This window comes from Callithrix jacchus, chromosome 12 (assembly GCF_049354715.1).
Source record: "Callithrix jacchus isolate 240 chromosome 12, calJac240_pri, whole genome shotgun sequence".
Classification (NCBI taxonomy): domain Eukaryota; kingdom Metazoa; phylum Chordata; class Mammalia; order Primates; family Cebidae; genus Callithrix; species Callithrix jacchus.
The window spans coordinates 25320665-25348592 of NC_133513.1; the positions used below are offsets into that span (position 1 = coordinate 25320665).

A 27928-nucleotide genomic window follows, 5' to 3' on the forward strand; every position below is an offset into this window, starting at 1 on the left:
CAGGCATGGTGGCACACGCCTGTAATCCCAGCTACTTGAGAAGGCTGAGCCAGGATAATTGCTTGAACCTGAGAGGCTGGAGTTGGAGTGAGCCAAGATCGTGCCACTGCACTCCAGCCTGGGCCACAAAAGCAAAACTCCATCTCAAATTCATTAATTAATTTTAAAAATCATGCTAACCTTAAGTAAAATTGGAAAAATGTTGCAATGAATACCTGTATCTCTTTATCTAGTTTTAGTGATAATTAGTATTTTGCCACATTTGTTCTATCCTGACATTGCACACCAAAGTACGGCAATAGATACCTCACAGAATAAGGGCATTCTACTTAACAGCAATCAAATGATCACACACAGGAAGTTTAACTTTACAATACTGTATGGCCCCTATTCAGATTTTCCCAATTGTCTTTGTAGTTTTTTAAGGCTATGTTTGTTCTTTTTACTCAATCCCTGCTTCCAGGGTTGCATTTAGTATCTGAAGTTTCTCTTACATTAGGAGCATTTTCCTGCCTTTTTCTGCCTCTCTTGTGACAATGACATTTTGAAATAGTCCAGACTAGTTGTTTTTGCAGACTGTAATTTGCATTTTTTTGGGTCGTGTCTGTATGATTAGGTTCAGGTTGACCCTTTTTGGCAGGAATATCCCATAGGTGATGATATGTTTGTCTTTGGTATTCCCTCCCCAAAGCATTTTAAAATAAATTAACCGAAAATTATCCCATACTCTTCTACACTGACTTGGTGTTTCTTTCATTTTAGGAAATGCCAAACAATTGGTTTGAACTGGGATGTAATTTTAAATATTTGAGGTTATAGTAATTACAGGTCTTTGTATTTAAATCGATCATAATGATTACTGCTTTTATGGAGATCAATGCTGAAGGTAGCATCCTTACTGTGGGACATAAAAGTTGCTTGTTTTCAGCATTGACCAGCGATGAACTGATAAACCCTGTTAGGAAAATGAAACATTGGGGCTGGGCTCGAAATACGCTTTCTTAAAAGAATGCCCCATTGAAATTACAGTGACACGGTGCCACCAGACCAAGGATTCTCATCCCGATTCCACAGAGGGACCACAGGTGTTATGAAGTAGTTTGCATAAATTGAATGTATGCTAAAACACACACCCCCACACACCCACACACCGATATGGTCTTTAATGTTCATTAGCTCTCAAAGGGTCATTACTCCTCAAAGATTAAGAAACTGCTTCTTTATGAGGAGGTTGTCAGAGGAGCTGAAAAGTATCAATAAGAGGAAGATGTTCGAGATTCAGCAGGAAGTAATATTGGACTAAAGCATAGTTTCTTTCAATCTTAAAAAAAAGCCACCCATGAAAATAAATATAGTTTAAATTTCCTATTTAAGATGTCTTATTTTAAAAATGATTTGCATACTCTGTGTGTTTGAGTTGGCTATGAAGCAGAAATCCTAGCATTTCCACTCTTGGAACTAGGGAAAAGCATTTTGAATTTTTAGCAGTAGTATATTATGTGATGATGACTCAGCTGACTTCCTGTTTCAAATGGAATATTCAAAACAGATTGAAACCTGGTTGAGGAATTTTATACTTTGAACCTTACAAGATATTTTCTGCAAACAGTGACTGGCTGGATTTTGTATGATAACAAACAAGATTAAACCAACTCAGTTGTTTTGCTGTTCTTAGTGGTTTTCAGTAGGAGCACTTATTGAGCAGTTTGCTGCAATAATATTGAATATTTTTAGAGTTATGACGTCTTTGTTTTGTTGATTTTAGTCCCTTCTTTCTCCTGTTCTTTTGAAGTTTCCCTATGTGTGTGCACAATCAGGAGGAAATAGTACTTAAGAATGTGCTGATTTTAAATGTCCTTTTAAATATCATTTATTCCTTGATAATTGACCATATAAATGATGTCAGAGAAATATGATATACATGTGTTTCCACTTGTAAATTCTTTTGCAATGTGAGGCATATAGTGAAAATCTTACCCTTTAAAGATAGGTAGGGCTGCGTGCGGTGGCTCACGCCTGTAATCCCAGCACTTTGGGAAGCCCAGGCGGGTGGATCCCGAGGTCAAGAGATCGAGACCATCCTGGTCAACAAGGTGAAACCCCGCCTCTACTAAAAATACAAAAAATTAGCTGGGCACGGTGGTGCGTGCCTGTAATCCCAGCTACTCAGGAGGCTGAGGCAGGAAAATTGCCTGAACCCAGGAGGCGGAGGTTGCGGTGAGCCAAGATTGTGCCATTGCACTCCAGCCTGGGTAACAAGAGCAAAACTCCGTCTCAAAAAAAAAAAAAAAAAAAAAAAAAAAGATAGGTAAAGATAGTAAAGAGAATGCATAAAATGTGCTTTCTCTATACTGCTGCAGGTTAATCATCTTCAAGCCACGTTTCTGAGGCCTATCAGTCACTATTTCTTAGAAACCTTTGTTGGCTAGTCTCCAGTGACTCTGGAATTAAAGCCCAGACATCTTTTTTTTGTTCAACTTATTGATTTAGCACTGTCCCTTCCACCTTTTGCCCTCTTCCCAACTCTTCCTTCTCTGAATGTACCCTTCAGTTTCTCTCTCAATTTTTAAATAACAGCTTTATTGAGATAAAATTCCCATGATAAAATTCACCCTTTTAAAGTCCACAAAATGTATGATTTAATGGTTTTTAGTATATTCACAGAGTTGTGCAGTCATCATCACCATCTAATTCTAGAATTTTCACCCCCTCACCCAAAACCCCATAGCAGTCACTCCCCATTTGTCTCTTCCTTCCAGACTCTGGTAACCACTAATCCACTTTCTATTATAACTCTATGGATTTGCCTATTTCATGTGAATGGAATCATACTAAAGGATTCTTTTGTACCTGACTTGTCTCATTTAGCACAATGTTTTTAAGTTTGTCCATCACATAGCATTTATCAGTACTTTATTCCTTTTTATGGGCAGTTAAATTTCATTATATGGCTATTGCTTATTTTGTTTGTCCATTCATCAGTTGATGGGCATTTGGACTGTTTTTACTTTGGGGCTATTATGAATAATATTGCTATGAACATTCATGTACAAATATTTGTTTGGACGTGTATTTTCAGTTCTACTTAGGAATGGGATTGCTGGGTCATATGGTAACTCTTTTTAACTTTTTGTTTGTGTTGTTTTATTTTGTTTTTGAGATAGGGACTCCCCCTGTTGCCCAGGCTGGTTCAGTGACACAATCACAGCTCACTGCAACCTCCACCTCCCAGGCTCAAGCCATCCTCCCACCTCTGCCTCCCAGGTAGCTGGGACTACAGGCGTGTGCCACCACGCCCAGCTAATTTTTTTGAATATTTTGTAGAGATGGGGTTTCACTGTGTTGCTCATGCTCTATTTAACTTTTTGAGAAGCTGCCAGGCTGTTTCCAAAGCAGCTGCACAGTTTTACATTCTCATCAGTAATGTATGGAGGTGCTAGTTTCTCCACATCCTTTCCATTGTCAGCATTTGTTAGGGTCCTTCTTTCTGATTTTAGCCATCCTAATGGATGTAAAGTGGTATCTCATTGTGGTTTTGATTTACATTTTCCTAATGGCTTATGATGAATAGCATCTTTTCATGTCCTTATTGGCCATTTGTATATCTGATCTGAGAAGTGATCGTTTAGATTTTTTCCCATTTTTAAATTAGGTGATGTTTTTGTCATTGAGAAAGTTCTTTATATAGTTTAGACGCAAGTCCTTTATAAGATATATGATTTATAGATATTTTTTCCTATTCCGTGTTTTGTTTTTTTTTTTTTTTTTTTTTTTTGGTTTGGGAGATGGAGTCTTGCTCTGTTGCCCAGGCTGGAATTCAGTGGCATGATGTCAGCTCTTTGCAAACTCCACCTCTGAGGTTCAAGTGATTCTCCTGCTTCAGTCTCTTGAGTAGCTGGGATTATAGCCATGTACCACCACATTTGGCTAATTTTTGTATTTTTAATAGAGACAGGGTTTTACCATGTTGGCCAGGCTCGTCTTGAACTCCTGCCCTCAAATGATCCACCCGCCTCTTCCTCCCAGAGTGCTGGGATTACAGGTGTGAGCCACTGTACCCAGCCTCTTTTCATTTTCTTGAAGAGTCCCTTAAAGTACAAAAATTTTAAATTTTGTAAATATAGGTTACTAATACATTTTTCTGTTGCTTGTGCACTTGGCAACAAATCCAAGGTCACAAAGATTTGCTTGTATTCTAACAATTTTATAGTTTTGGTTCTTACATTTAAGTCTGTAATTCATTATGAGTTAAGTTTTGCATATAGCATGAGGGCTCCAACTTCATTCTTGTTACATAACTGTCCAGTTATTCCAGCTTTATTTGTTGAAAAGACTTTCATCTTGGTGCCCTGTTGAAAGTCATTTGATCATAAAATGAAGAATTATTTTTGGACTCTATTCTGTTGATAGTTTGTGTTTATCTTTATGCCACTTCCATACTGTCTTGATTACTGTAGCTTTGTAATGAGTTTGGAATCAGTCTGAGTCTTCCTTCAAGATTGCATTGACTGGATAAGCAGAGACTATTTAAAACATTTTTTTTAAAGATTGCATTGATTATTCTGGGTACATTTCTTTTTTTTTTTTTTTTTGAGATGCAGTTTTGCTTTTGTCGCCTTGGCTGGAGTGCAAGGGTGCTGTCTTGGCTCACTGCAATCTCTGCCTCCCGGGTTCAAGCGATTCTCCTGCCTCAGCCTCCCGAGATTACAGGCATGCACCACCACGCCCGGCTAATTTATTTTTATTTTGTATTTTATTTTTTTGAGATGGAGTCTCATTCTGCTGCCAGGCTGGAGTGAAGTGGCACAATCTCTGCTTACTGCAACCTCCCCCTCTGAGGTTCAAGCGATTCTCCTGCCTCAGCCTCCTGAATAGCTGGGACTACAGGTGTGCACCACCACACCAAGCTAGTTTTCATATTTTTAGCAGAGACAGGGTTTCACCATGTTGGCCACGCTGATCTCGAACTCCTGACCTCAGGTGATCCACCTGATTCAACCTCCCAGGGTGCTGGGATTACAGGCGTGAGCCACCATGCTGGGCTCTGGTTGCATTTCTATATGAATTTTTGGATCAGCTTGTAAGTTTCAGCAAAAAGGCAGCTGAGATTTTGATAGGAACAGTGTTGATTATGTAGGTCATTATGAACAGTATTGCATTTTACAATATTGTCTTCCAGTTCATCAACATGGAATCTTTTTCTGTCTATTTAGGTCTTTAATTGTCTTCAAAGATGTTACGTAGTTTTCAGTGTGTAATTGTGCTTCTGGGAAGTTTATTCCTAAATCTTTTTGATGCTATTGTAGATGGAATTGTTTACTTTTTGGTCTGTCTACCACTACTGTATAGAAATACAGTAGATTTTTTAAAGTTTTAAAATTGTGGTGAAACGCATTAAAATTTACCATCTTACGCATTTTAAATGATGTAGGTCAGTGGCATTAAGTCCATTCACATTGTTGTGCAGCCATCACCACCATCCATCTCTGCAACTCTTCGTCTTGTAAAATGGAAACTCTGTACCCATTAATTAAATCATAACTCCTCATTCCCTTCAGCTCTTGGCAGCCACCATTCCACTTTCTGTCTCTATGCATTTGATTATTCTAGATACCTCATTAGTGGAGCCATAGTGTCCTTTGTGACTGGCTTATTTCACTTAGCATAGTGTCCTCAAGGTTTGTCCATGTTGTAGCATGTGTCAGCCAATTGATTTTTGTATGTTGATCCTGTCTCCTGCAACTGTGCAGTTCATTAGTTCCAGTGGTCTTTATGTGTATAGATTCATTAGGACTTTCTCTGTATAAGAGCCTGTCATCTGTGAATAGTTTTACATCTCCTTTTCCAAATTTTGTGCACACTTACTCACACATGCACTCTCTTTTTTCTGACTGGAATCTCCAACTCAATGTTGAATAGGAAGTGACAAGATCAGACATCCTTGTCTTGTTCCTAATCTTGAGGAAAAATATGGAGTCTTTATCATTATGTATGTTGTGCGCTGTGGGCCTTTATCAGGTTAAGGAAGTTTTCTTTTATTCCTATTTTGAGTGTGTTTGTTTTGTGAAACGGTGCTGGATTTTGTCAGATGCTTTTTCTGAGTCTCTTGAAATCATCATGTAGCTTTGTCCTTCGTTCTGTTAACATGGTATATTTCATTGATTGGTTTTCATGTTAAACCAACCTTGCATTCCTGGGATAAATCCACTTTGTGTAGTCCTTTTTGTATGTTGCTAGATTTGGTTTGTTAGTCTTTTGTGGAGGAGTTTTATGTTTGTATTCATAGGGGTTATTGGCCTATAGATTTATCTTTTGATAGCATGCCTTTCTTTTAGTAGCTGGTACCTGATTTGGTCTGGTTTGGAATCTGGGACCTTTAGCTGTTGGTTTTGCATCCACCTAATTCTACATTGTGCTATAATAATTGTTTTTATGTATTCAGTTTTATTTTCTTCTGTATGTACTCCCTCCTTTGGTTGCAACCTTCTTTGCATCCTAACCTTAGCTTAGTGCAGTGCTTTGCACCTAGTCTCTCATCACTAGCAATTAGTATACACTTTAAAATTTTTATTGATTTATTTTTTTGGAGGCATAATCTTGCTTTGTTGCCTAGTCTGGAATACAGTGGCATGATCATGGCTCACTGTAGTGTTGATTCATGGGCTCAAGTGATCCTCATGCTTCAGCCTGCTGAGTAGCTGGGACTACAGGCATGTACCACTGTTCCTGGCTAATTTTTTAATTTTTATAGAGAGACAGGGTCTTGCTGTGTTGCCCAGGCTTGGCTCAAACTCCTGGACTCAGGTGATCCTACCACCTTGGCCTTCCAAAGCACTGGGATTACAGGTGTGAGTCACCACACCTAGTCTCAGTGTACACTTTTTAGATGCATCTGTTAAGTACTTCATCTGCATTACCCAGTTAAATCTTCACAACCACCCATTGAGAGAGGATGATGAAGGCTTCAGAGAAATGAAATAAATTGCTTAAGATTACACATGTAGGTGGTGGAATTGAGGTTTAAGACTGCTTCTATTTGACATTTGAACCTAGGAGTCTTCGCTGCATGCTCTGCAGCCCGAGAAATGCTTGTTTGAATAAATAGGAATTGAACTGGTCTTTAAAGGAGAAGTAACATATGGATAAGAGTAAGAATTAAGAGTGCATTTTTGGTTGTGGTATTGGGATTATAGTGTTAGTAAAGGCAAAGAAGCAAGAATTTGAAGCTAATTAAAGTGTCAGTGACAGGGAGTATTGTACAAGTAGGACTGTTTTTTTGTCCCCAGAGTAGTAATTAGTCCTATTTGGAAGAGTGAGATTAACATCTAAAACAATTAGAAAAGTCCAGATGCAGTGGTTCAAGCCTGTAATCCCAGCACTTTAGGATGCTGAGGCAGGTGGATCACCTGAGGTCAGGAGTCTGAGACCAGCCTGTCCAGCATGGCGAAACCCTGTCTCTACTAAAAATACAAAAATTAGCCAGGTTTGGTGGTGGGTGCTTGTAGTCCGAGCTACTCAGGAGTATTGTACAAGTAGGCAGGAGGCTCCCTTGAATCGGGGAGGCGGAGGTGGCTGTGAGCTGAGGTTACGCCATTGCCCTCCAGCCTGGGTGAGAGAGATGCTGTCTCAAAATAAAATAATTAGAAAATGAGTATTGTTTAATTAGAGGTCACGGGTGAGGTTTGTTTGGATTGGAAACAATCATGAAGGAGCTAGTAATTAAGCCTTAAAAGAAGAGTAGGATTTGGGTGGGCAGATTTAGCAAACTGAGTTTTGGGTCAGCCTTACCACAGCCTGGTACCATCTGACAAGTCATTAGGACTTTCTGATTCTCAATTTCTTTAGCTGTCGAAGGGGAATAATATCAGTTCTATGTTTCAGGGTTGTGGATTCAAAATGGATAATATCTCAGAGTATTTTGTAAATGGTAGATGTTTCTGTCCTTATGGTAGAGTATCTATTTTCTCAGTTTCTGAACTCACTAATTTTCTTCAGTCTGAGCCTTAATTAATTAATTATTAATTTTGAGAAAGGGCTTTACTCTGTCACCCAGGCTGGAGCACAGTATGGAATGATCTTAGCTCATTGTGCAACCTCTGCTTCCCAGGCTCAAGTGATCTTCCCGCCTCATCCTCCTGAGTAGTTGGGACCACAGGCATGCGCCACCATAGCCAGTTAATTTTTGTATATTTGTGGAGACAGGGTTTTGCCATGTCGCCCAAGCTGGTCTTGAACTCCTAGGCCCAAGCAGTCTACCTCAGCCTCCCAAAGTGCCACGATTGCAGGCATAAGCCACCGTGTTCTGCTGAGCTTTTTATTTTGAATTAATTTCAGATGTAGAGGGCGGGGCGCAGTGGCTCATGCCTATAATCCCAGTACTTTGGGAGGCCAAGGCGGGTGGATCAAGAGATCAAGAGATCGAGACCATTCTAGTCAACAAGGTGAAACCCCGTCTCTACTAAAAATACAAAAATTAGCTGGGCATGGTGGTGTGCGCCTGTAGTCCCAGCTACTTGGGAGGCTGAGGCAGGAGAATTGCTTGAACCCAGGAGGCGGAGGTTGCAGTGAGCCAGGATCTTGCCATTGCACTCCAGCCTGGGTAACAAGAGCGAAACTCCGTCTCAAAAAAAAAAAAAGAAAAAAAAATTTTTCAGATGTAGAGAAATGCAAGAATAGGACAAAGAACTTCTGAATATCCTTAACCCTTAATCCTAAATGTTAACATTTAATCACATTTATTTTATTATTTCCTCTTTTTTATATGCATAGTTTTTTGTTTTGTTTTGTTTTTTACAATTTAGAAGTAGCTCACAGACATGATAACCCCTTTACTCCTAAACATCAAAGATATTTTCTTACTAACTACAGTACCATGAAAATGGGCACAATAACACTGGCACAGTCTTAATAGCAGATCTAAGATCTTATTCAAATTTTGCCAGTTGTCTCAGCAATTCCCTTTAGAGCCAAACAAATTTTTTTTTTCCTGGTCAGGTCTTCAATCCAAGATCACAAGTAGCATTTAGTGTTCATGTTTGTTTAGTTTCCTACATTCTGGAAGTTTCTTGGTTTCTGTTCTTTGGGGTCTTGATTTTTTTCTTTTTTCCAGAGGGAGTCTCACTCTGTTACTCACGCAGGAGTACAGTGGCATGATGTCAGCACACTGCAACCTCCGCTTCTCGGGTTCAACCGATTCTCCTGCCTCAGCCTCCTGAGTAGCTGGGACTATAGGTGCTCACCACCATGCCTGGCTAATTTTTGTATTTTTAGTAGAGACAGGGTTTCACCATGTTGATCAGACTGGTCTCAAACTCCTGACCTCATGATCTGCCTGCCTCAGCCTCCCAAAGTGCTGGGATTATAGGCGTGAGCCACGGCATCCTCCTAGACCTTGATTTTTTTTTTTTTTTTTTTTTTTTTGAGACAGAGTTTCACTCTTGTTACCCAGGCTGGAGTGCGATGGCGTGATCTCAGCTCACCACAACCTCTGCCTCCTGGGTTCAGGCAATTCTTCTGCCTCAGCCTCCTGAGTAGCTGGGATTACAGGCTTGTGCCACCATGCCCAGCTAATTTTTTTTTTTTTTTGTATTTTTAGTAGAGACGGGGTTTCGCCATGTTGACCAGGATGGTCTCGATCTCTTAACCTCGTGATCCACCCGCCTTGTCCTCCCAAAGTGCTGGGATTACAGGCGTGAGCCACTGTGCCCGGCCTGGACCTTGATATTTTTAAAGAATATAGGCTAGTTACTTTATAGAATGTCCCTCAGTCTGTATTTGTCTGATATTTCCTTATGACCCGATCAGGTTATGTGTTTTTGGCAGGAATAGTACAGAACTGATGTGGTATTCTCAGTACATCATGTCAGGAGATGCATGATGTCCTTTTATCCCATTATTGGTGATGGTTAACTTCAACTGCTTGGGTAAGGTGGTCTCTGTCAGGTTTCATCACTATAAAGTTAGTATTTTTCCTCTTGTAATTAATAACACTGTTGTTGGGAGATGCTTTGAGAGTATGTCAATGTGCTTGCCTTAATCAATAGGGCCAAATAGTGAGTTTTAAAGTCTACCATTCTTTCTGCATTAGTTGATATTTTGCTGTAAGATTTGGTACTTCTCCCAATTCCCTCACTCACTCACTCACTCATATCAGTATGGATTTTTATTTTATTCAGTGGTTTATAATTTTTTATTAGCATAACTTATTGCTCAAATTATGGTGCTAGTGGAAGCCCCTTTCAAGTTCAACTTCCCACTTTTTGAAGAGATCCATACTGTCATCTGGATTTTTATTGCTACCTGTTTGTATGTTATTCTCTTTCCTTCCTAAGGGGAAGACATGCCAGCTAAAGCTAACCTAAGAAATATACAGCATTGCTGCCACCTTGTTTGTTGTCCATTTGTCTGTTCATACTCTGTCAGAAACACATATTTTTATTAATTTGTGTATGTACCTCCAGAATTTCTTTATGCACCTACAAGGACATGTAAATATGTATATTTGTATCCCTCCCAACACAAAAAGATACCACACTGAGGCTTAGATTTTCTTTTGTTGTTTTTCCAGTTACCTTTATGCCTTCCTGATCCTTTCACATCAGGATGTAGGGGAAACCTTAGTTTCACAGCTGCATAATATTCCATTTTATTAATGTATCCATTTTAACTGTTTCTGTATTTGTAGATAATTATCAGTTATTGTAAACAGCCTCTAGCATGTTCCCTACCCTTCCATATATAATCCCTTTCCACTTCCAGATAAGTGTTAGTCGTCCTTATTTTGAAACAATCTACAAAACTTTATTTTATCCTGTTCTCTTCATTTTACTGCTGAAGCTTTTGAAAAACTAATCCAAATCTCCATCTCACATCCTTACTTATTTTTGCTGCAGTTCAGCTTTCGTCTTTACTGTCTGGTGAATTCTATAATTTTGAAGGTTACCAGTGACTTCCTAATGTGTAGTGCTAGACTGGTTTTGGTGATTAATTTAGGTAGGAGGATAAAAATGAGAAAAGGAATAGGGGGGTGGTAATCAAATGGGGAAAGAGGAAGACTGGAAGGAAATAGAAGGTGGGATCTGCAAGGAAGAAAGTAGAACAGAATGTTTTTTGGCAGAAGATGTGAAGTGTATTTTTATTTCTAGCTTGTAACATACAGCTGGCTTCTGTGTGAGGATGAGCTGGCTTGTGGTGTGTTGCTGACTGATAGGCTAGTTGGGCCCTCTAGAAAGTTACTTCCTGTTTTCTGTTTCCTAAAGCAAAGTAGACACCTAACCCCTTGTCCTGTTATTGTCATTTCTCCCTCTGTAGTTCAGGGTGGTGTGCAGGGGCACAGTCATAACTCACTGCAGCCTCCAACTCCTAGGCTCACTTGATTCTCAGGCCTCGGCCTCCCGTGTAGCTGAGACTACAGTTATGCACCACCACCCCCAGCTAATTGTTATGCCATCATCTTGAATGATCTCAGATGTATTCTTTGCTTTCTTTTTTCACTGCCACCATGGTAGTTTGGGGAACTACACATTCACTTAGATTTTTGTAATGGTCTTCTCACCCTGTTTTGCTGATTTATTGCCTATTCTTACCCAACATTTTCCCTCTCTTTTTCAATTCCAGTCAGTGCTGGTCCCTGGAATTGTCATGCTGACAAGTCTTCATACTTTGCTCATGCTCACATCTTTCTGTGCTCCTAAAAAGTTTTGCCTCTTTTTCAAGAGCTAGCTCAACTTCTTAAATATGGAAGACCATGAAGCCTTCCACAGTTGTAACAGCTCTTAAACATATCTTATCTTACTAAACTTGTTTACAACCTGTACCAAATGTTTGCTTGTTTTCTTGTTTCGGATGTGTTCAGTTGTACCTACAAAATTGTAGAAATTTTTTTCCTGCAAGAAAATCATGTTTCCTGACTGGGTGCAGTGGTTCACCCTTGTAATCCCAGTACTTTGATAGGTCGAGGTAGGAGGATTGCTTGAGCCCAGGAGTTTGAGACCAGCACCACCTCACTCTAGCCTGGGGCAACAGAGTGAGACTCTCTGTCTGCAAATAAGTTCAGTGCCTGAGGTTTCTATCGGGAGTTGGTTTTGTACATTGGAAATCTACCCTCCCCCCCACTTTTAAATTACTGTGTAGTATTCCATGATTTGATTACAGTATGATTTAACTTTTCCCTATAGATTGGTTTTTGGTTATGATTTTATGCTGCAGTGTCTGTCTTTGTACAGTTTCCTTTTTCAGAGACTTAAATTTGAATTGATTAATCTTAAGGTTGTGACGTTTAAAAATTCATTGTGAATAGATACTTCCAAATTGCTCACCAGGAGCTTAGTGCTAGTCCATATATACTCCCAATAGCAGTGTACAAGAGTACTTTTCAGAAGGGATTAATTTTCATTATATTCAGGTTGGGAATGTAGGAAAAATTGACCATCAAGTGTCAGGAAGCCCAAGAGTAGGAGGGGCATTCTAACCCCGAGGTGTACCCTGCTGCCATAATAGGCCCTTTAAATAGAGACAGACTCTCACTATGTTGCCTATTCTGTTCTCAAACTCCTGTCTTCCCAGAGTGCTGGGATTACAGGCCTGAGCCACCATACCTAGCCAGAAACATATTCTTGAACCGTACAAGTAAATCATTTGTAGTGGCTGCTGGAAGATGTGGGCAAAATTTGAAGCTTAGCTTGATTCGTTGTGTGGAATATACCATCCTAATCTTGATCTGTTTTTTTTTTTTTTTTTTTTCAGATCCAAACATTGCATTTCCTGTAGTCAATGTATTTTAAATCATTGACTTAAATTGATTTAAATCAAATCAACTTTAAAATACAACTTACATAGAGTAAAATTCAAACATTGAGTATACTGGTGAATGACTTGACAAATGTATTCACCCATGTAACTACCACTCCAATCAAGTTAGAAAACGTTTCCATTTTCCTAGAAAGTTTCCTCAGTGGCATTGATTTTTATAGGCCACCATAAAGGCTTTATATATGAGATGCAGGACATAAGTCAAATGCTGATAAAAGGGGAGTCTGGTTTTTGCAGAGCAAGGAGATAGATTCACAGAACTTACAGATGTGAGGTATCCTGCAAAGTAGCCTTCAGGGCATGGATGGTTGCTAACTGGAGTGTTGTCTTGGTGCCACATGCATCAAACAGGGTGGCCCACTTAGACCTTTCAAATCCATCAGCCCTTACTCCTCTTGATAGTTGTGGTAAATGATATAGTCAAATGTCTTAAATGAGTCTCTATTAACATTTAATTCAATGTGTTTGGGTACAGATTTTTTTGGTGGTTTTTTTTTTTTTTTCCAATTGACTTTCTGAAGGAGGAGATGGGGGGAAAGCATGATGCGTTGGCTGTGATGATGGTGTTGAAGAACAGAACTTACTCCCCTCTCTGCTTATAGTTTTGGCTGGTATTATGATATTTCCTTGGGAAGGAATGTGGTACATCTTTTAGGTACTAAGGGGGATATTTTTGGCCAGGAAAACACTTGCTAGTAGCCTCATCAGAAAGTCTTTAAAATGAAGTTTGAGAAAGGAGAAAATATTCCAGTTAATTAGAGATGGTTACATGGAGTAAAATTATAGTGACACAGAAGATCAGAAAAGGGCATGTCTATAATTCACAGCAGAACATGAAGAACAAATGCTGAAGGTGCTAGATGTTTCTGAAAAATATGTGCCTATAATATTTTGACACAAGTAGGGTAAAGACAAGCCTTTTGGGTGCCACTAAGGATTGGTGAGTTGGATTCATGACTAGGCAATTGAGTGCTTACTAGATAAGCTTTGTGCTAAGGAAGCACTCCTAATTCTTATAAAAATACTATGACATTAACATGTATGGTTATTTAGCCCCAATTTTTGTTTGTTTTTTCCATGAAACAGAGGCTGAAGAAGATTAAGTATTTTGAGCTAATAATCACCTTTTAATCTTGAATTCTGCATGTGTCAGGGTAGGTAACATGCCAGTGGGGTAAGCTAGTTGATGTTGTTTACTGAATTTACCCTGCTGCTCTCATATGCTGTGGCTATCTTGCTCCCTGACTTCCCCTGGATTATAGTGTGAGTGAGCTTGTTCAGTCCTACTACCTTCCGCACACAGAATTCAAAAGAGAGTGAGTCATGGCCACAGTTGGCAGAAATCTGTCATGTTACTCCATTAGCTACATGACGCTTCTGCTTATAACAAAAATGGCAGTGAAATATAGCAGCAGTTATCATAGTGTTCTTCCAGTTATCCTCTTAGCTGATTTTAGTAGTCCTATACTTAACTTCACTAAGTTTTCATCAGTTGTGCATAATGTCATTCATTTTTCAGTTTCTGTCTGCATCTCCTCGCATTCTCTCCCATCAGCAAAGCCAACTTAAATTTTGTTTAATCTCATTGCAGTCCATCTATAGCAACCCCTTCCAGTTTCTTAGGCACTTGCCTATCTTTCTCCTTTTATCTTCTGCAACATCCCTACTTCCACATGCAATGCACTCCAGCCTTGATAAATGATGCGCAGTTTCTCAAATGTCTAGTTCGGATCTCCAGACCTCTTCTTGTCTGCCCAATATTCTTAGCATCCCCTCTGCAAAGTTTCCTCAGGGCAGAGTTAGGTATTTTCATTGTGTGTGGTGCTTTTCTTTAGGTAACTGGTGATTTTGGTTGTCGGCGTTATGAATGAAGGCTTAGGGTCTAGACTTGAGGGTGATGACTGTAGTTTCTTCCACCTTTGCATAGGTTTCTTTCCCCAGTAGATTCCTTCCCTGAATGGGAAGGCTGATCTATGTGTAGGGTGTTGATTGGCAGGCTTTACTTTACACTGTGATGGAGGGAGTGGCAGCATCCTCCAATAAGAAGGGTTTTGTTCTGGAACAACCTGACCCTTTCAAGAACCTATCAGACTCCTGTGGAAAGTTTTGTTTCTTTAGAGAGTATTGTTTGGCTTTAGGCTGCATTCAGAAGCAGCTACTACCTGTGGCCTCATCAGTATCTGAATGGGAAGTAGGTGAGAGGGGTTGAGTAGCTATGGCTTATCTATTCCTTGGTCAGTTTTTGCCTCATGCTCTCCTGCTCTGGTCTTCTGGGACCCTCTCTAGAGCTCCACCAGAAAGGATGGTATCTAAAACATCCATTTTAGACTTCTTTTGTGTTTATTCTAAGGTGAGGCAGTTTTTGCTCCTGTTTATTCATCAGCTCTGAATGGAATAAAAAAGTAATAACCTTTTTTTCCTGAAAGGTAATAACCTGTTTCCTGAAACATACCTGCCCAGTCTGTCACTTTGAAATCCTGAACCAGAGGTTCTGTTGACAACTTTAACCATTTGAGATTTAACAAATTTAAACAAACTTCTTTAAAGAGTACATTTTTAGGCCATGTGTGGTGGGACAACCTGCAGTCCCAATCCTCATGCCTGCAACCCCAACACCTTGGGAGGCCAAGGCAGGTAGATCACTTGAGGTCAGGAGTTTGAGACCAGCCTGGCCAGCTTGGTCTCAAACCCCATCTCTACTAAAAATACAAAAATTAGCCAAGCATGGTGCTAGGTGCCTGTAATCCCAGCTACTGAGGCAGGAGAATCGCTTGAACCTGGGAGGCGGAGATCGTGCCACTGTACTCCAGCCTGGGCAATAGAGCAAGATTCCATCTCAGAACAAACAAACAGTAGTACATTATTGTTTCCCAAGAATTGATAGAATACTTTGGGATGTTTATAGAATATGAACTTGTAATGCTGAAATATAAGTCATCTATTTAATAAGTTATGTTCTAAAAATATTTACAAAGCTTTTTAGAGCAAGGAAAACTAAAGGTAGCTTCCAGAAACCTAGCTGGGAGAGGATTGTGGGGAGCTCTCAGGCATTGCCATTAGCTACTTATTGATAATTGGGGCCAGTAGTAAGGTAACTCCAGCTTAAATGATGATATTTACATTCTAGGATTGGAAGAAATTGCTTGTTTTCCAGTGTAAAATTTGCTAATTTTAGGTTGTCTTCTTTGATATGATACTGAGATAAAAGCTGTAGTGCCTGTGGCTTATTAAAGTATATTGTACCATATAGTGGCTATATAGTTAGAGGTAGGTTGCAAGTCGTGTTTTATTTCAATGAATGATAAAAGAATAATTTGCCATGTCTTCTGATAAGAGTGAAAAAGTGAAAATGAACCTGTATGCAGCATTATTTTTATTTCTTCATACATTTTGGGAAAGTTAATTGCAACTGTGTGGTTCAGGGATTTAGTGCAAGAAGAAGAACAGTTGATGGAAGAAAAGAAAAAGAAAAAAGACGACAAGAAAAAGAAGGAAGCTGCTCAAAAGAAGGTAGTATGTGTATAAACTATTTATATTAAGCAGTTTAAACATAGAATTAAAAAGAAAATTACTCTTTGATTTAATGTTTTGTTTTCAGTGGAGATTCATTTTAATATTTAATGTCTTTGAATATGCATATAAAGTAACTTGCTGAATTTGTACAATTTAATGCATAGTCGTTTAATCTTGCCAATAGTTTTTCAAAGGTAAGTACATTTTTTAGATGTTTATCTTTCAAATAGCTGTTCCTGGGTGTTTCGTAACATATCATTTTTTAAGTGGGAAGAGCGTGGAATTTGAGCCATGTTGAGAGGATTTAAAATCTTACTCTCCCACATAACACATAGAATGGTGTGGCCTTAAATTTTATTTAGCCTCTCTGGGCCTTAGTTTCCTTGTGTTTTGTTAAATGAGGTTTGAATTAAGTGAGATGATGTTATTATGTGTACTGTAGAAATAGAATATTAAAGGAAATCTGAATAGACATAACAGAAAGTAAAGTGTCAGTTTCCTTTCCCCTTTTTATTTAGTACCTGGACTGATTTTTAAAGTTTGCAGTGTATATTAGCCTTAAACCTAGGACACTGTTTACTGCAAGAGAATTCTAAACTAGCTAATATAGTATAAGAAACTATAAATGCAAAGTAAAAAATAAAAAATATATCTGTAATTAAAATTTTTTTCCAAATTGTTAATACTGAAAGCCGATAATAGTTTAATTAGGCACTCATCTATGTCAAGGTTTCAAGACATTAAAATGTTCTAAAAGACCTAGTGAAATTACTGTTTTAATTCTCAATTCTAATGAAAAATTATTTTAATTTCTAATATATGCCTCTTTTGAGCCAGGCATTGTGCTAGGAACTGGATATAGACTGGATATAGACTATAGCAAGATACCTATGTCCACGTTATTTAATAGGGGGGAAACACAGGCTATAAAACTATGGCAGGTGAGGCATTTATGGGGAACTGTTGCAGTGCAGAGAAAGGTGGGTGACTCAGCCTGAGATGGGGCAGAGAGACAGAGAAATTTCCTTAGAGTAGAAATTAGTCAGGTGAATAGGGAGCAGAATAGAAAAGGATTCCAAGCAGTGAAAACTCAGAAATAAGTTGTAGCCTGTATGTGTTAAAAGGTGGATTTTGCTTGAGGTAAAGGGAGGGAACCAAGGTAGAACTCTGAAGAGTTGAGCTAGGAAAGATTAGTAGGTTCTCTGAGGGCTTTAGGGGAAAATCTGAAAATGTTTTAATAGAGTGACACATGAAAGTTTGTATTTTAGTATGTTTACCTTGAAAAATTGTGGAATTGGCCGAGCGTGGTCGCTCAAGCCTGTAATCCCAGCACTTTGAGAGGCCGAGGCGGATGGATCATGAGGTCAAGAGATTGAGACCATCCTGGTCAACATGGTGAAACCACGTCTCTACTAAAAATAAAAAAATTAGTTGGACATGGTGGCGTGTGCCTGTAATCCCAGCTACTCAGGAGGCTGAGGCAGGAGAATTGCCTGAACCCAGGAGGTGGAGGTTGTGGTGAGCCGAGATCGCGCCATTGCACTCCAGCCTGGATAACAAGAGCGAAACTCCGTCTCAAAAAAAACAAAAATTGTGGAATTGGATTAGAAGGGGTAGATACCAGAGTCTGAAATACTGGTGAAGGGACTACTAAAGTAATCCACAGAATCTGTTTAAAGGATATAGAGGGAGAGTCAACTTAGATTTGACTGGCAGGTTCCAGATGAGTGACTACATTTGAGAACAGTTAATCAGGCTCGGGGATACGAGGAAAGGGGGAATGATAAATAATTCAGTTCTACATGTCCTGAGCCTAGGGGTGTCATCAGCAAGCATTAGGGGAAGAAAATTAAGTGTGAGATGAGAGGAGATGATGTGGCCCTAGCCACCTGCCTGCCTTTTGGTTGCTCTCAGGGGTGTCTGGGAAGGGATGCATAGGTTTATGCCATGGTTAGGGTTTTGGTAGACTTCTCATGTGGTTTGGAATTGACCGATGCCTTGGGCCTCTGTCAGAGGCTGTTTATTTAGGACAGTCTTTGCAGTCTGGTCTGTCATTGCTCAGAATTTTTTAGGAGAGAGTTGTGTCCTCTGTAAGTCTGAGGTTGGGGTAAAGGCTTATCAGACTTTTGTTCCATGGTGTGAAATGCCATTTGCCAATGAAAAGGGCTTCTGAGAAACATAAGAGGTTTATTGAAAAGGATGCTTGGGTATACTTTATGTAGATTCAGTAGTTTGGCAAGCATCTGAGTGTTGAGTTAGGCTCTGTTGGTCCCTATGTCTAAGGAGTTCAAGAATTAGCTGATAAGTGAGAATGTATGTGAAATGGCTAGAAAAGAGGCCTAAGACAATATATAAGTGTATCTGATTGGAATTTATTCTATTTACTGAGAAATTTTAAGAGAGGGTCACTTGAATTATACTTTTAAATACTGTATTTTTGTGAATATAATTTTAAAGTTGTAACATACACAATAATTAATTGTTACAAGTACCTCTTTACATTTTTGTATAGTCAAATCTCTAAATCACCAAGTCAATATAGGTGATCACTTATGTGTAGGCACCTTATAAATAAGCCTCTAACACATAAATGGTGATTATTATGTCATTTGACTTGTCCCCAAATCTGAAGTGACAGCTTTTCATACTGTTGCCTGCTTCATCCCTATCTCACCCCATGGTTCCAGTCTCTCACCTCAACTATGTCCTTTACTGGAACCATCATCAGAGGCTTAGGGATATAAGAAATTTTTCCTTCTTTTGCCAGATCTTCAGCGCTGATGGGGTATTCCTGTGTGTCTCATAGACCCATCACAGTATCTGCCCACTGGACACAATATAAAGGAAGGTTTAATACCTCTAAAAACAAATTCCATGCTCTCTCACTTATAAAATGATATGTTAAGTTTAACAGGCTAGGCTGCTACTGTAAATTAGACTGTTCTCCAAATTTCAAATAACCAGCTTACAACTGAATTTGAATACAACCTGTTGATGAAGTGAGGACAGCTGGTATTTCCATAGAGTGTTACCAGTAGCTCTTGAAAAGAAAAGAAAACCCCCAAATGGCACACTTACAGCCAATATGAAGAATGTGAGTCACAGGGTTTTTAAGGCAGTTTCCTGGAACTTGCCTTTTGTCTCTAGTAGGAGCCAGCAGGTGTATCCAAGCAGATATCTACATGAGCCAGGTGGCAGGCCCATTTATATAACTGTTGGAACATAAACTCACACAGTAAAAAGTCTATTTTATGTAATTTATATTTTCTTATTATTTTTGAAAAAGACCAGATATTATCTGTTCTAATAAATTTGTTCATTTTTAATAAAAGGAACCTGAGCATCAGAACGAATTGTTTGACCTTGGTTTCATCATGGTTACAGAACCAGTAATATAATTGAAATCTATTTCCTCCAGCTGGTGCTTTGCTGAAACCCTATGCCATTACTTTATCATTTTCATGCAGAACATTATCTTTCACTTTGCTTTATTTTTTTATCATTTAAAGGTGAACTTTAAAATTGGGAAATAATGTATCACAATAATTTTTATAATAGGGTATAAAATAGAATGAATACAGAAAATGCATAGATTTAATAGTCCCCAATAGCCACTGTGGTTTTTCACACCATGGGTTATTTTCTATTTTGAATAAAAAGCCAGATAATACAACTTCCTATAAAAACAGGCACCGACAAGGCTTACAACAATATTTCCACTATGATCGTTTTTATTATTCTATCACTTAAATATTAATTTAAATATTTAATTATTTAAAGAGCTTTTTCACATTAAAAACAGGGCAATTTTTATATTTTAGCCCTAGTACATTTCCAATCAATATGGAGATAGATGACTAGATGACTTTCGTTTTTAAAATTTTTTGTAAAGCGTTTTCATAAAAGATTATATATAACACTCTTTTCTGTTTCATATCTAAGGACCAGGGCTATTATTTTCTGATTCTCAGGCTTAGAAAATGATTTGATACAGCATGGAAATGTAGTTTCCATACTCAAAAAAAAAGTAGGGGGGTGACAATAGTAGCAGTAGGTTACCATGGATTTCTTTCCAGGTTCTGTTTTTAGAAGAAATTTCTCGACGAGATCTTAAGGGAAATGTAAGGAGGAGGAAAAAGGAGATTGAGAAATAGGTTAATTATAGAGGGATAGTTTAGTGTAACCTTTACTTTAAGCATGTGATTGTAGTTCCTAGAAAGCACATAATGGTTGAGGGCCGAGGAGAAGCAACAGTACAAGCTGAGAGATCTTTTGGTGTTGAGAATGTTTCCACATCCATGGGCTTTTTGCTGTTACTGTGTTAAGAGCTGGAGGGATTTTTATAGGTGTTACTGACTTAAATATATTAAATTCAAGTTTAAATGAGATCTAGGTTATAGAGAGCTTCCAGCTTTATTGCCATTTTTGAGGATCATATTCAGCAGTTTAATTAGTAATTGGTGGTAACATGACCAGGCCTGAGTTGTGTGCTCGTTGAGGGCAGTTAGGTGTTCTCTGACAATCTTGCCCCTCCTTACGCCTTACACTTCTCTTTCCTTCTTTTATAAGACTCATTTTAGTCAATAGATCTGGATTCTAGACAGCGCTGATTGCTAAGTCATAGGAAAGCTCTCTGAGCACTACGTATCTATTTAAAATCAGTGAATTGAACTAAATTAATTCTTTATTCTTAATGTTAGGTTATAATACTTGGCACTGTTAAGACATTGTGGATGATTAGAAAAAGAAAATCAAGACCTGGAAATGGGATGAGTGTAGAGTCAGCTTATTTCCAAATGTGAGAGCCAGGACTGAGCCAAACAAAGCACGGGCAGGTGAGGCTGAAGATAGCAGCCGCTGCTGCCACAGCAGCAGCTGATGCCTGCTGAATGCTTTCTGTAAGTCAGGCTTTGTCCTAAGTGCTTTATATGAGTTACATCCCTCTAACCTTAGAACTCTGAGGTGGGTGTTTTTGCCACAGTTCTATAGTTGAGGAAACTAAGCTTTAGAGAAGTTAACATGTTTTACCAGGGTCACACAGTGTAAGTGGCAGAGCCAGCCAGGCAGTCAGGCCTGAGATTCTGAGGTCTTAACCACTGAAGTGTTCTTCAGGACCATGGTGTTGGGACAAGCAGCGCAGAGCCTGACAGTAAAGGAGGTGGGGTGCTGTGCTCTGCCACTGCGCTGCTCTCTTTAGTAATGAAGGAGACGGTTGTGATCATTGCTCGTGGAACCATAGTTCAGATTTTTTTAAAGAATAATATATTAAAAATGGAAATAATTTTGCTTATAGATTGGCCAGAATCTTTTAATTATCTATGTGAGAGGATTTACAGTGATACTTCACATTTGAAATACTGTTGTATAGTTTTTCTGAAATATATCTTTCACATTTTATTATTTGACCCTCATAACAAACCTGAAAGATAAGCAGGACAGTTATTTTGTCAATTGGAGAAATTGGGAAACTGAGACCCAGAGGGTTAAAATGATCAGATCATTTCAAAGTAAAAAGAACCAGTCAAGATTAATTTTAATATATTTTATATAACCTAATATAGCTAAAATGTTATTTTGACATGTAGTCAGTATAAAATATTATTAATGAGGCATTTTGTGTTCTTTTCAAAATATCAAATATTAGAAATCTTATGTGTATTTTGTTCATCTCAGTTCAGACTAGCCACATTTCAGTCAGTGGTCAGTAGCCACATGTGGCTAGTGGCTGTTTTAGACAGTGCAGACAATTAAAATGACTGACCCCACTTGGAAAATTCTTTTTAATAATTTGAGTAATGTACTAGGTCTCCAGACCAGCCCACAAAAACCCGTTTTAAGGAAATGGAACTCTTAGTTCTGTTTCTTCCTATTCCATGAGGAGCTCTTGATTTCTATAACACTGCTTCCATTCCTTCAGTGCATTAAGTTTGATTCTGAGGGGCAGACACACCTTGGGTGTCTCCATGGGGCCATTCTCTGTAGATGACAGTATACTGAATGAGGCTGACCATTTTTTGAAGCAACATGGAGTTTTTCCAAAGTTGTGTAGCATATGTCCTTTATGTCATAAGGCTCAGAAGAACAACACTGTACTTTTTGTTTTGTTTTGCCGTGTTTTTTTGTAGAGACGAGGTTTCTCCATGTTGGCCAGGCTGACCTCACAAACTCCTGGCCTCAAGCATCCGCCCGTCTTCTGCCTCCCAAAGTGCTGGGATTACAGGTGTGAGCCAACCACACCTGGCCTACTTTGGATTTCAATTATCTGGTCATTGTTTCTGTGTTCTGAAACTTAGTTTCCATTGGAAATAAATTGTGAAAGAGAGGAGGAGAGTTGGGGGGCAGGGGGAAAGCTTTCAACATGTAAAAGAAATGTGTGCCAGTTCTTTGGCATCAGAAGATTATACATCTTATTGTTTGACATGACATTTCTAATGCCTAAAAGTGTTCATATACTAACTTCCCTCTGATAAGACTTGTTTTTCTACTCTCGAATTTTAACAAGAATTTTCCCAAAAACAAATGAAGTGTTGTTAGCCAGTTGACTGGTTGTTTGGCATTGTCTTTCCATCAAAAATGTTTTTTGTTTTTTGTTTTAATTTAAATTTTGATCCATAGAGTAAAAGATGAGCCTCCATTATTTTGTATTTCACTAGTGCTCTAAAACTTAGCAAAGCACTTAGTGGTGTATTGAGACTCCCTCTCTTTCTGGGGAAAGGTTAATGTTTGGTATGGCTTCAATATTAGGGTAATTACTATGGCTTTTACCATATATATCTATAATAATATAATTTAAAATGGTATTTTTTATAACAGTAATTTCATATAACTAAGCAAAATAAATTATCATGCCCCATGGCAGTTAAGAAAAGCTTTATCTCCATTTAGAAACAACTCCTGGTTATTCAGTTACTAATTATTTAGTCTTTCCTCACCTCCCTTTCTGTTCTTGTATCTGTTATTTTCAGGATCCCAATAATATTGATCTTGATCAAAAGGTTGATTTTTTTTTTTTTGACTTGGGTTTTTCTGTCTGTGGTTCTTTTTGAGGCCCTTGGGAGTTTGAGCCTTCAAGCCCCTCTCCTCAGTTGTGGTGTCAGAAAATAAAGGAAGAGCAGGCATTGGAAGGCAGTGAAAGCAGAGTTCATGTCAGTTCAGCTTCTGATCACAGTAATTTTAACACATTGTCAGATGTGTCAGAAGTGATAAATTAGTTTGAAATTTTTTTCCACTCAAAAATACTTAGATATTTAAAAGTTGACTAAGTTTAATTGTAATAGCAGCCTAACCTCCAGGAGTTAAATTTGTGATTAATTTGGCTAAAGTGATTATATACCGGTTTTCTTGCAGAAAACTTAATTCATCTTTTTATCACTTGTAACAATTTTTGAAGCCATTTAAACATGCAAAATGTATTAAATCCATTACATGTAAAGGTGACAGTTACATAAAAATCATTTTTAAAGGACATGAGAAAAGTGCAGCTTCCATTTAAAAAATTATATACTGTCATACAGTGATGTCTTCTATGCATACAGTGATGTCTTCTATGCTTACAATCAAAACAAATTAGGGTTTTTAAATTAATAAGCAATATCAGGGATAATGGGGCACATCTGTGGGAAAAGCATGCTTTCCTCGCATATCTTTTCCTGTACAGTTCATCTATTTGACAAATTCCATATTTAATAAAGGTGTATATGTCTTATAGTAATATATGAACATTTTATCATAACAATCCATTTCTTTCAGTTTCATATTTACATTGTTTTTTGTTTGTTTGTTTTTATTTTAGGCCACTGAACAAAAAATCAAAGGTACGTTGTTTAAAGCTATTTTTATCCTTTTTTTTTTTTTTCATTAAAGCAAGCTTGTTTATATGCATTTTTATTCACCTCCAGGATGGGAAATAGAAGAGCATGAAAGAAATGGGTGGGATTAGACTTCTTCAGTGACATAACCTGGGGTCGCCCTTTGGGGTTTCATGGTTATTGTGGTGTATGTGACCACATTTAGAGTGCACTATCTCAGACCTGCCTTAAAGCTTTCTCGTAAGAGTAAGTAAGCACTGCTTCCTGACGCATTCCCTTGTTTTGACTCTTGGGGCTCAGGCAGCTTTCCTTCAGTCTGCCTTCTAAGAAGTCTTCTCCTGTGGGGTTACCTCTAGGACCCCACTGTATCCCTTGGGGGTTCTGCCTACTTTATTTCTTGTTTTTTGTATGATGTTTCCCATTCCTTCTTATAAGCAGATAGTGACATCCATCACTGTATTATGGCTTAGAATAGTAGAATAGTAGATTGCAAACGTTACACTCATTGTATCAGGTTTGAACAGCACCTGTTAGACCCCAAGCAAAGGACATCAGAGTAATAAGGAAACAGGAGACTAATTCCTCTCAGATTCTGAATCAGGAGTTCTTTACCCTCCCAGGAGTTGACTGCTTGGTAATGAAACGTGTAAAGTTCTCAGATGCTGAACTTCTTGGGCCTCAAGATTCTGAATTTTATTTTAAGCTCAATCAAAAGCATAATCTTACCCCTCAAAAAAAGATGAAATGGCCAAAGAAAGAATGAAATGGTTCAAGCATGATTCAAGACACAGAGATAAGAAATAATGTGATGTGGTGTGCATGGTGGTATTCCTAGAGTGTTAAATACTCAGTGATAAGTGAGCAGGGTTGAGGCTGAAGAGCTAGATAGGGGCCAGTTTAGAGTGGGGTTAATTTATGTGCTTTTTGTACCAACACGCTTGGACTTTTTATGGGACAAGCAGTTAGGAGGCATTCAAGACTTAAGCAGAGTGATATGGTGCTTTGTTCTATTTTGTTTTTCATTTTTTAAAGCTATCAACCACTGTACATGGAAAAGTATTGGAAGTTGGAAGGCAGGTAGGGATTCAAAAGGTAGAACTAAGAGAAGGGTGTTCTGAGCAGAGGAGGCAGGTAGACAGCATAGGGAATACAACATACCTCTTTTGTCTCTAGCCTTGTGGGGAAGTGACAGAATATAGGCCTGGAGATAGGGGGAGCTACAGGGCTTCATGCTGGTTAAGCCAGCAAAGGTGTTTGGATTTGGAATGTCATGGTCATAAACTGCTTTAAAAACTTAACTTTGCCAGTAGTGCCTAGAGTCACCAATAGAAGCAAGATTAGAGAGGATCATGAGGATTTGAACTGAGGTGTCCTAGCTGTAGAGGTAGAAGATGGATGACAGATGTGTGAGATATCATTGACAGGACTGGCAACTGATGAGATCAGAAGAGGAGTTGAAGGTGGGATTATGGCTTTGAACTTAAAATGTCTAAGACAGTTACAAGGATGTGGAATGTAGGGAGGAACATTGCCAAATTATTAGGAATGTTACCAAATCATTTTTCCTAAAACAATCCCCACCCCTCTCCCCCATATAGCAATGGTGAGTTGTCCCTAGTTGTTACTGCTTCAAAACCAAACCCCTTTGCTTGTCTTTTAAGGCCTTCATTAATCTAACCTCCTGTTAAGGCCTTCATTAACCTAACCAGCCTGTTTCCTATCACTCCTTATACTTTTTAGAGCATTCTTATCTCTTTCATGTTCATTCTTGTTTCTTTTTTATCCAATTTCTCAGCCAAGGATGTCTTTATCAGGCCTTTCAGCTTTCCTAAACCTCTCAGAGTTCATCCCTGGATGGATCTCTCCAACTACCATTGATCTCTCCCTTTCCAGTTTCTTAGGATATTATCATCTCAAATTTGGGCACTTGATTATATTCTTAGATTTTTGACTGATTCATGGATATTTATTTCTTCAATATCTTTGAATACCTAGTGTTTATATAATTTTTTTCTAGTCTTACACAAAATATGAACATATTTAGTCTTGTTTTTAGATTTTTCCACAACTCTGAGAATGATAGGCTCAGTAAATGAAAGTCACTTCAGGAAATACTCTGTTGTTTTGTCAGCAGTTTCACTCACGTCATTCTTCTCTTCATAATTGTTCACATTTTTTTCTGATTCATGAGAACATATTGTTTTATTTCTGTGCTATGCATTTGTCTAGGTAGTATTTATGATGTGGGGTTCACACAGTGGTTAGAGATCACAAACTGGAGACTTGAGGGGCAAATGTGGCCCACTTTGTAGTGGTGGTGGTTACTAAACTTTGTATTTTGAAATAATTTTAGATTTGCAGAAAAGTTGAAAAGGTAGTACAGAGACTTCTCATATATACTTTATTCAGCTTCCCCCATCAACATCTTACATTACCATGGTACCTTTCTCAAAACCAAAAATCCAACAATGGTACTAACTAACCTCACCAGTTTTTCCATTAACTACTTTCCATTCTAGGATCCAGTGCAAGATGCTACCTGCATTTAGTTGTCAGGTCTCCCCAGTCTCTGGTTTCACAGTGTTTTTATTATTATCCTGTAAATTTTAAAATGACTGCCAACATTTAAAAATTAGAAGAGTCTGCCTATTCCAGAATTCTTGCTTCTCTTGCAGTTCATATTGTCAACATGATTTTTCTCCTTCTGTGTTGTAGAGTCTGTGTCAAGACAAAGTTTACCTACATGTGGCCGTCAAGTACTTGAAATGGGGCTAATGTGTGAGGAACTAAATTTTTAATCTTACAGAACCAGCATAGCTCTGATGTGTAATGGGCAACATAATGAAATTCTTGAAAGTTTTATTCTTGTGACTTGAACTTTGAAAAACTGTAAAGAGCACAAATGTTTGCATGTTTAAAATGTCTTTTAAAATATGTATATTATGAGTATGTCCTTGAAACAGCAGGGGAGTGAAGTGCTAAAAAACTTCTGCTGAGGTATAGGACTAGATGGATAAATTTGAAGATGCCCTGTGGTGTATATAAAGTAAAGGCAAGGAAAGAGCTAAACGTCCCTTCTTCAGAGTGTCCTTGGGAACTTGATTGAGAATAAAAAATTGTTTTAAAAACAGTTTTTCAACTCTGACATTGACCTTTTTTTTGCTTTTTTTAAAGGAGGCAAGGTCTCACTCGAGGATAGTGCACAATCATAGCTCCCTGCAGCCTTGAACTTCTGGGCTCAAGCAATCCTCCTGACTCCTGAGTAGCTGGGACTATAGGAGCAGGCTGTTTTTTTGTTGTTGTTGTTTGTTTTTTTCCTTTTTTAAACATGGTTATGCTCTGTTGCCCAGGCTGATCTCAAATTCCTGAGCTCACATGATCTTCCTGCTTCAGCTGCCTGAGTAGTTGGGATTACAGGTGTGAGTCTCCACAGCTGGCTGACATTGGCTTTTTTGGGAAGCATGTTGATTGTACATTTCTTGCAAAAGAAAAAGTAAGCACTGTTGATTTTTGACAGCTAATTTTCTCTCTCTTACTCTCTTCTCTCCTCTTTTTCCTCTGTCTCTTCCCCGCTCTGTCCCACTCCTTCATATCAGTGCCAGTGCTTTTTTTAGGTAATTTCATGAGCGAGCTATCTTCCAAAGAATAACAAAGCCCTGAGCTTCTAAATGAGATGTAGGGAGCCTGGGGAGATCCTGTTGGGAAACAGCAGTGGACAAAAAAAGATTAAGATTTTGTTTGTATTTATTTATTTATTTATTTAGGTGATCAAATAGCAGAGTTTAGTTTATTACTGC

At 38.4% G+C, this 27928-nt stretch overlaps 1 protein-coding gene across 50 annotated transcripts in view; it reads left to right on the forward strand.

Annotated features, from left to right (window-relative positions):
- The window catches only part of TNRC6A (trinucleotide repeat containing adaptor 6A), a 222237-nt gene that overhangs the window by 124436 nt on the left and 69873 nt on the right, over positions 1-27928 (forward strand). For 33 of the 50 annotated variants that reach the window (XR_013524735.1, XM_035267201.3, XM_078344906.1 and 30 more), the window contains 2 exons: positions 16233-16320; positions 24116-24137. The exons of 13 other annotated variants lie outside the window; for them this stretch is intronic. Coding sequence is in view for 32 of the 37 variants with exons in the window: in XM_035267201.3 (XP_035123092.2) it covers positions 16233-16320; positions 24116-24137 (110 nt within the window). In the remaining 5 variants the exon portion in view is untranslated. The remainder of the gene's footprint in view (positions 1-16232; positions 16321-24115; positions 24138-27928) is intronic. 4 more of the 50 variants (XM_078344927.1, XM_078344935.1, XM_078344931.1 and 1 more) reach the window with 1 other exon arrangement.